At 52.7% G+C, this 9,955-nt stretch overlaps 1 protein-coding gene across 1 annotated transcript in view; it reads right to left on the bottom strand.

Annotated features, from left to right (window-relative positions):
• Positions 1-603: 603 nt before the first annotated feature.
• The window catches only part of LOC140402864 (nuclear receptor ROR-alpha-like), a 30,349-nt gene continuing 20,997 nt past the window's right edge, over positions 604-9,955 (bottom strand). The window contains exons 4-5 of the mRNA XM_072490489.1: positions 9,254-9,619; positions 604-734 (exon numbers count right to left, since the gene is read on the bottom strand). Of these exons, the coding sequence (XP_072346590.1) occupies positions 604-734; positions 9,254-9,619 (497 nt within the window). The remainder of the gene's footprint in view (positions 735-9,253; positions 9,620-9,955) is intronic.

The raw sequence follows: 9,955 nt of genomic DNA, 5'->3' as shown, positions 1-9,955 counted from the left end.
ACTCGCTCCCACGGGGAGTGGGGGAGAATGTGGTACTCGCTCCCACGGGGAGTGGGGGAGAAATGGGGACTCGCTCCCACGGGGAGTGGGGAGAATGAGGGACTCGCTCCCACAGGGGGAGTGGGGGAGAATGGGGGACTCGCTCCCACGGGGAGTGGGGGAGAATGTGGGACTCGCTCCCACGGGGAGTGGGGGAGAATGTGGGACTCGCTCCCACGGGGAGTGGGGAGAATGTGGGACTCGCTCCCACGGGGAGTGGGGGAGAATGGGGGACTCGCTCCCACGGGAGTGGGGGAGAATGAGGGACTCGCTCCCACAGGGGGAGTGGGGGAGAATGGGGGACTCGCTCCCACGGGGAGTGGGGGGAGAATGTGGGACTCGCTCCCACTGGGAGTGGGGGAGAATGTGGGACTCACTCCCACGAGGAGAGCTCGAGGGGAAGAGCAGCGATATGTTGGGAGGGGGGCTGGATAAACACTCTATGGAGAGTGGTATAGACGGAATTGGTGATGAGGGTGAGATGGAGGGTGGATGGAGCAGGAACACCGGTACGAGAGCAGAGGGGCTGAATGGCGTTGTCGAACCCGAGTGGGACACGGATGGTTAACTCACCTTCCTCTGGTAGGCCTCGATCTCACTCGGTGAGAATATCTTCCAGCGCAGAGACTGCAGGTGCTCGCACACGAACTGGGAAGTTTCTCGGTGAGACTTCACAACATTCTGGATCACGTGCTCTGTGAGACCGGGCGACAGTACAGAGGGTCCCGTTAATCACTCGCACAGCAACTTGGCACACGATGACCACCACCCCCCTCCACTTCAGCCCGCCCCCTCCCTATCTCTGTAACCTCCGCCAGCCCCTCCCTATCTCTGTAACCTCCTCCAGCCCCTACACCCCCTCCCTATCTCTGTAACCTCCTCCAGCCCCTACACCCCCTCCCTATCTCTGTAACCTCCTCCAGCCCCTACACCCCCTCCCTATCTCTGTAACCTCCTCCAGCCCCTACACCCCCTCCCTATCTCTGTAACCTCCTCCAGCCCCTACACCCCCTCCCTATCTCTGTAACCTCCTCCAGCCCCTACACCCCCTCCCTATCTCTGTAACCTCCTCCAGCCCCTACACCCCCTCCCTATATCTGTAACCTCCTCCAGCCCCTACACCCCCTCTCTGTCTCTGTAACCTCCTCCAGCCCCTACACCCCCTCCCTATCTCTGTAACCTCCTCCAGCCCCTACACCCCCTCTCTGTCTCTGTAACCTCCTCCAGCCCCCACACCTCCTCCCTATCCGTGTAACCTCCTCCAGCCCCCACACCCCCTCCCTATCTCTGTAACCTCCTCCAGCCCCGACACTCCCTCCCTATCTCTGTAACCTCCTCCAGCCCCTACACCCCCTCCCTATCTCTGTAACCTCCTCCAGACCCTACACCCCCTCCCTATCTCTGTAACCTCCTCCAGCCCCTACACCCCCTCCCTATCTCTGTAACCTCCTCCAGCCCCTACACCCCCTCCCTATCTCTATAACCTCCTCCTGCCCCTACACCCCCTCCCTATCTCTGTAACCCCCCCAGCCCCTACACTCCCTCCCTATCTCTGTAACCTCCTCCAGCCCCTACACCCCCTCCCTATCTCTGTAACCTCCACCAGCGCCTACACCCCCTCCCTATCTCTGTAACCTCCTCCAGCCCCTACACCCACTCCCTATCTCTGTAACCTCCTCCGGCCCCTACACCCTCTCCCTATCTCTGTAACCTCCTCCAGCCCCTACACCCCCTCCCGATCTCTGTAACCCCCTCCAGCCCCTCCCTACCTCTGTAACCTCCTCCAGCCCCTACACCCCCTCCCGATCTCTGTAACCCCCTCCACCCCCTCCCTATCCCTGTAACCTCCTCCAGCCCCTACACCCCCTCCCTATCTCTGTAACCTCCTCCAGCTCCCTACAACCCCTCCCTATCTCTGTAACCTCCTCCAGCCCCCACACCCCCTCCCTATCTCTGTAACCTCCTCCAGCCCCTACACCCCCTCCCTATCTCTGTAACCTCCTCCAGCCCCTACACCCCCTCCCTATCTCTGTAACCTCCTCCAGTCCCTACACCCCCTCCCGATCTCTGTAACCCCCTCCTGCCCCTCCCTACCTCTGTAACCTCCTCCAGCCCCTACACCCCCTCCCTATCCCTGTAACCTCCTCCAGTCCCTGCACCCCCTCCCTATCCCTGTAACCTCCTCCAGCCCCTACACCCCCTCCCTATCCCTGTAACCTCCTCCAGCCCCTACACCCCCTCCCTATCTCTGTAATCTCCTCCAGCCCCTACACCCCCTCCCTATCTCTGTAACCTCCTCCAGTCCCTACACCCCCTCCCTATCTCTGTAACCTCCTCCAGCCCCTACACCCCCTCCCTATCTCTGTAACCTCCTCCAGTCCCTACACCCCCTCCCTATCTCTGTAACCTCCTCCAGCCCCTACACCCCCTCGGGGGGGGTCAGGAGGTGAGTTTCTCTCCGCAGGATTCCCAGCCTCTGACCTGCTCTGGTAGCCGCAGTATTTATACGGCTGGGTCCTGCCCTGTTTCCGGTACCATGTTACGTTCCAATTGTGTTGCAATGATTGAGACAGTTCACCAAAGAACGTCTAGTTCGTGACCAGATCCACCTAACGGCCAATCCACCTAACCTGTACATCTTTGGACACTGAGGGACAATTTAGCACGGCCAATCCACCTAACCTGCACATCTTTGGACACTGAGGGACAATTTAGCACGGCCAATCCACCTAACCTGCACATCTTTGGACACTAAGGGACAATTTAGCACGGCCAATCCACCTAACCTGCACATCTTAGGACACTAAGGGACAATTTAGCACGGCCAATCCACCTAACCTGCACATCTTTGGACACTAAGGGACAATTTAGCACGGCCAATCCACCTAACCTGCACAACTTTGGACACTGAGGGACAATTTAGCACGGCCAATCCACCTAACCTGCACATCTTTGGACACTAAGGGACAATTTAGCACGGCCAATCCACCTAACCTGCACATCTTTGGACACTAAGGGACAATTTAGCACGGCCAATCCACCTAACCTGCACATCTTTGGACACTAAGGGACAATTTATCATGGCCAATCCACCTAACCTGCACATCTTTGGACACTAAGGGACAATTTAGCACGGCCAATCCACCTAACCTGCACATCTTTGGACACTAAGGGACAATTTAGCACGGCCAATCCACCTAACCTGCACATCTTTGGACACTGAGGGACAATTTAGCACGGCCAATCCACCTAACCCGCACATCTTTGGACACTAAGGGACAATTTAGCACGGCCAATCCACCTAACCTGCACATCTTTGGACACTAAGGGACAATTTAGCACGGCCAATCCACCTAACCTGCACATCTTTGGACACTAAGGGACAATTTAGCACGGCCAATCCACCTAACCTGCACATCTTTGGACACTGAAGGACAATTTAGCATGACCAATCCACCTAACCTGCACATCTTTGGACACTAAGGGACAATTTAGCACGGCCAATCCACCTAACCTGCACATCTTTGGACACTTAGGGGCAATTTAGCACGGCCAATCCACCTAACCTGCACATCTTTGGACACTAAGGGACAATTTAGCACGGCCAATCCACCTAACCTGCACATCTTTGGACACTAAGGGACAATTTAGCACGGCCAATCCACCTAACCTGCACATCTTTGGACACTAAGGGACAATTTAGCACGGCCAATCCACCTAACCTGCACACCTTTGGACACTAAGGGACAATTTAACACGGCCAATCCACCTAACCTGTACATCTTTGGACACTAAGGGACAATTTAGCACGGCCAATCCCCCTAACCTGCACATCTTTGGACACTAAGGGACAATTTAGCACGGCCAATCCACCTAACCTGCACATCTTTGGACACTAAGGGACAATTTAGCACGGCCAATCCACCTAAACTGTACATCTTTGGACACTAAGGGACAATTTAGCACGGCCAATTCACCTAACCTGCACATTTTTGAACACCAAGGGCAATTTAGCATGGCCAATCCACCTAACCTGCACATCTTTGCACACTAAGGGACAATTTAGCACGGCCAATCCACCTAACCTGCACATCTTTGCACACTAAGGGACAATTTAGCACGGCCAATCCACCTAACCTGCACATTTTTGAACACCAAGGGCAATTTAGCACGGCCAATCCACCTAACCTGCACATCTTTGCACACTAAGGGACAATTTAGCACGGCCAATCCACCTAACCTGCACATCTTTGGACACTGAGGGACAATTTAGCACGGCCAATCCACCTAACCTGCACATCTTTGGACACTGAGGGACAATTTAGCACGGCCAATCCACCTAACCTGCACATCTTTGGACACTGAGGGACAATTTAGCACGGCCAATCCACCTAACCCGCACATCTTTGGACACTAAGGGACAATTTAGCACGGCCAATCCACCTAACCTGCACATCTTTGGACACTAAGGGACAATTTAGCACGGCCAATCCACCTAACCCGCACATCTTTGGACACTAAGGGACAATTTAACACGGCCAATCCACCCAACCTGCACATCTTTGGACACTAAGGGACAATTTTGCACGGCCAATCCACCTAACCTGTACATCTTTGGACACTAAGGGACAATTTAGCACGGCCAATCCCCCTAACCTGCACATCTTTGGACACTAAGGGACAATTTAGCACGGCCAATCCACCTAACCTGCACATCTTTGGACACTAAGGGACAATTTAGCACGGCCAATCCACCTAAACTGTACATCTTTGGACACTAAGGGACAATTTAGCACGGCCAATTCACCTAACCTGCACATTTTTGAACACCAAGGGCAATTTAGCATGGCCAATCCACCTAACCTGCACATCTTTGCACACTAAGGGACAATTTAGCACGGCCAATCCACCTAACCTGCACATCTTTGCACACTAAGGGACAATTTAGCACGGCCAATCCACCTAACCTGCACATTTTTGAACACCAAGGGCAATTTAGCACGGCCAATCCACCTAACCTGCACATCTTTGCACACTAAGGGACAATTTAGCACGGCCAATCCACCTAACCTGCACATTTTTGAACACCAAGGGCAATTTAGCACGGCCAATCCACCTAACCTGTACATCTTTGGACACTAAGGGACAATTTAGCACGGCCAATCCACCTAACCTGCACATTTTTGAACACCAAGGGCAATTTAGCATGGCCAATCCACCTAACCTGCACATCTTTGCACACTAAGGGACAATTTAGCACGGCCAATCCACCTAACCTGCACATCTTTGCACACTAAGGGACAATTTAGCACGGCCAATCCACCTAACCTGCACATTTTTGAACACCAAGGGCAATTTAGCACGGCCAATCTACCTAACCTGCACATCTTTGGACACTAACGGACAATTTAGCACGGCCAATCCTCCTAACCTGCACACCTTTGGTCACTAAGGGACAATTTAGCACGGCCAATCCTCCTAACCTGCACATCTTTGGACACTAAGGGACAATTTAGCACGGCCAATCCACCTAACCTGCACATCTTTGGACACTAAGGGACAATTTAGCACGGCCAATCCACCTAACCTGCACATCTTTGGACACTAAGGGACAATTTAGCACGGCCAATCCACCTAACCTGCACATCTTTGGACACTAAGGGACAATTTAGAACGGCCAACCCACCTAACCTGCACATCTTTGGACACTAAGGGACAATTTAGCACGGCCAATCCACCTAACCTGCACATCTTTGGACACTAAGGGACAATTTAGAACGGCCAACCCACCTAACCTACACATCTTTGGACACTAAGGGGCAATTTAGCACGGCCAATCCACCTAACCAGTACATCTTTGGACACGAAGGGACAATTTAGCACGGCCAATCCATCTAACCTGCACATCTTTGGACACTAAGGGACAATTTAGCACGGCCAATCCACCTAACCTGCACATCTTTGGACACTGAAGGACAATTTAGCATGACCAATCCACCTAACCTGCACATCTTTGGACACTAAGGGACAATTTAGCACGGCCAATCCACCTAACCTGCACATCTTTGGACACTTAGGGGCAATTTAGCACGGCCAATCCACCTAACCTGCACATCTTTGGACACTAAGGGACAATTTAGCACGGCCAATCCACCTAACCTGCACATCTTTGGACACTAAGGGACAATTTAGCACGGCCAATCCACCTAACCTGCACATCTTTGGACACTAAGGGACAATTTAGCACGGCCAATCCACCTAACCTGCACACCTTTGGACACTAAGGGACAATTTAACACGGCCAATCCACCTAACCTGTACATCTTTGGACACTAAGGGACAATTTAGCACGGCCAATCCCCCTAACCTGCACATCTTTGGACACTAAGGGACAATTTAGCACGGCCAATCCACCTAACCTGCACATCTTTGGACACTAAGGGACAATTTAGCACGGCCAATCCACCTAAACTGTACATCTTTGGACACTAAGGGACAATTTAGCACGGCCAATTCACCTAACCTGCACATTTTTGAACACCAAGGGCAATTTAGCATGGCCAATCCACCTAACCTGCACATCTTTGCACACTAAGGGACAATTTAGCACGGCCAATCCACCTAACCTGCACATCTTTGCACACTAAGGGACAATTTAGCACGGCCAATCCACCTAACCTGCACATTTTTGAACACCAAGGGCAATTTAGCACGGCCAATCCACCTAACCTGCACATCTTTGCACACTAAGGGACAATTTAGCACGGCCAATCCACCTAACCTGCACATCTTTGGACACTGAGGGACAATTTAGCACGGCCAATCCACCTAACCTGCACATCTTTGGACACTGAGGGACAATTTAGCACGGCCAATCCACCTAACCTGCACATCTTTGGACACTGAGGGACAATTTAGCACGGCCAATCCACCTAACCCGCACATCTTTGGACACTAAGGGACAATTTAGCACGGCCAATCCACCTAACCTGCACATCTTTGGACACTAAGGGACAATTTAGCACGGCCAATCCACCTAACCCGCACATCTTTGGACACTAAGGGACAATTTAACACGGCCAATCCACCCAACCTGCACATCTTTGGACACTAAGGGACAATTTTGCACGGCCAATCCACCTAACCTGTACATCTTTGGACACTAAGGGACAATTTAGCACGGCCAATCCCCCTAACCTGCACATCTTTGGACACTAAGGGACAATTTAGCACGGCCAATCCACCTAACCTGCACATCTTTGGACACTAAGGGACAATTTAGCACGGCCAATCCACCTAAACTGTACATCTTTGGACACTAAGGGACAATTTAGCACGGCCAATTCACCTAACCTGCACATTTTTGAACACCAAGGGCAATTTAGCATGGCCAATCCACCTAACCTGCACATCTTTGCACACTAAGGGACAATTTAGCACGGCCAATCCACCTAACCTGCACATCTTTGCACACTAAGGGACAATTTAGCACGGCCAATCCACCTAACCTGCACATTTTTGAACACCAAGGGCAATTTAGCACGGCCAATCCACCTAACCTGCACATCTTTGCACACTAAGGGACAATTTAGCACGGCCAATCCACCTAACCTGCACATTTTTGAACACCAAGGGCAATTTAGCACGGCCAATCCACCTAACCTGTACATCTTTGGACACTAAGGGACAATTTAGCACGGCCAATCCACCTAACCTGCACATTTTTGAACACCAAGGGCAATTTAGCATGGCCAATCCACCTAACCTGCACATCTTTGCACACTAAGGGACAATTTAGCACGGCCAATCCACCTAACCTGCACATCTTTGCACACTAAGGGACAATTTAGCACGGCCAATCCACCTAACCTGCACATTTTTGAACACCAAGGGCAATTTAGCACGGCCAATCTACCTAACCTGCACATCTTTGGACACTAACGGACAATTTAGCACGGCCAATCCTCCTAACCTGCACACCTTTGGTCACTAAGGGACAATTTAGCACGGCCAATCCTCCTAACCTGCACATCTTTGGACACTAAGGGACAATTTAGCACGGCCAATCCACCTAACCTGCACATCTTTGGACACTAAGGGACAATTTAGCACGGCCAATCCACCTAACCTGCACATCTTTGGACACTAAGGGACAATTTAGCACGGCCAATCCACCTAACCTGCACATCTTTGGACACTAAGGGACAATTTAGAACGGCCAACCCACCTAACCTGCACATCTTTGGACACTAAGGGACAATTTAGCACGGCCAATCCACCTAACCTGCACATCTTTGGACACTAAGGGACAATTTAGAACGGCCAACCCACCTAACCTACACATCTTTGGACACTAAGGGGCAATTTAGCACGGCCAATCCACCTAACCAGTACATCTTTGGACACGAAGGGACAATTTAGCACGGCCAATCCATCTAACCTGCACATCTTTGGACACTAAGGGACAATTTAGCACGGCCAATCCACCTAACCTGCACATCTTTGGACACTAAGGGACAATTTAGCACGGCCAATCCACCTAACCTGCACATCTTTGGACACTAAGGGGCAATTTAGCACGGCCAATCCACCTAACCTGTACATCTTTGTACACTAAGGGACAATTTAGCACGGCCAATCCACCTAACCTGCACATCTTTGGGCACTAAGGGACAATTTAGCACGGCCAATCCACCTAACCCGCACATCTTTGGACACTAAGGGGCAATTTAGCACGGCCAATCCACCTAACCCGCACATCTTTGGACGCTAAGGGGCAATTTAGCACGGCCAATCCACCCAACCTGCACACCTTTGGTCACTAAGGGACAATTTAGCACGGCCAATCCACCTAACCTGCACATCTTTGGACACTAAGGGACAATTTATCGCGGCCAATCCACCTAACCTGCACATCTTTGGACTGTGGGAGGAAACCGGAGCACCCGGAGGAAACCCACGCAGACACGGGGAGGACGTGCAGACTCCGCACAGACGGTGACCCGAGGCCGGAATCGAACCCGGGTCCCTGGCGCTGTGAGGCAACAGTGCTAACCACTGTGACGCCGTTGATAGTGGGGAAGGGGATGGGGATTCAGCGATGGTCCACTTCCGGTTCTGGTCAATGGTCCCCCCCCCCCCCCCCCCCCGCATGTTGACCGTTGGTGGAGAGTGGGCGGAATTGCGGCATGGCTGTGTGGCGAGCGCTACTCACCGAGATGCGTGCCGGATGCCAGCGCGGCGGCGTGGAGCCGCGCCACGTTGGGGGGCCGCGTGACCAGGTCCCCTGCGGCTGACTCCTGGGCGCCGAAGGGGCGCGGCTTCACCTCGTTCGGCTGGAAACCCGGCTGCCCCGGAGAGGAGCCCGCTTCCGGGGGGCAGTAGGCCCCGAGGCCCGGCTTGCCTGCACCAGGGGGGAAGGGGTCCTGGGCTGGCTTGGCCGGGCCGTGGGCGGGGGCCGCGTAGCACTGCGCCGCCGCCTCGGCCTTGCCCAGTTGCTGCTGTTGCTGCATCCGATGCTTCTGCACCTCCGCGTGGAGACTGTCCCTCTGTTTCTTGGACATACGACCAAATTTGACAGCTTGAAAGAAAAGACGGATACGGATTAGTAAGTCCGGGACTTCCCGTCGCATCCCAGGTTTGAGCTCGGTCAGTCCTGACTCTTCCCGGTATCAGGACCACAACTTGTCACAATAACCGGATGGAAGGAGGAACTGAAGGCGCTGTTGCTAAGTTTGCAGGTAATACAAAGATCTGTAGAGGGACAGGTAGTATTGAGGAAGCAAGGGGGCTGCAGAAGGACTTGGACAGGCCAGGAGAGTGGGCAATGAAGGGGCAGATGGAATACAATGTGGAAAAGTGTGAGGTTGTGCTCTTTGGAAGGAGGAATTTAGGCATAGACTATTTTCTAAATAGG

This window comes from Scyliorhinus torazame, chromosome 26, assembly GCF_047496885.1.
Source record: "Scyliorhinus torazame isolate Kashiwa2021f chromosome 26, sScyTor2.1, whole genome shotgun sequence".
In the NCBI taxonomy this organism is placed as follows: Eukaryota; Metazoa; Chordata; class Chondrichthyes; order Carcharhiniformes; family Scyliorhinidae; genus Scyliorhinus; species Scyliorhinus torazame.
This window is presented reverse-complemented; position numbering and strand designations above follow the sequence as displayed.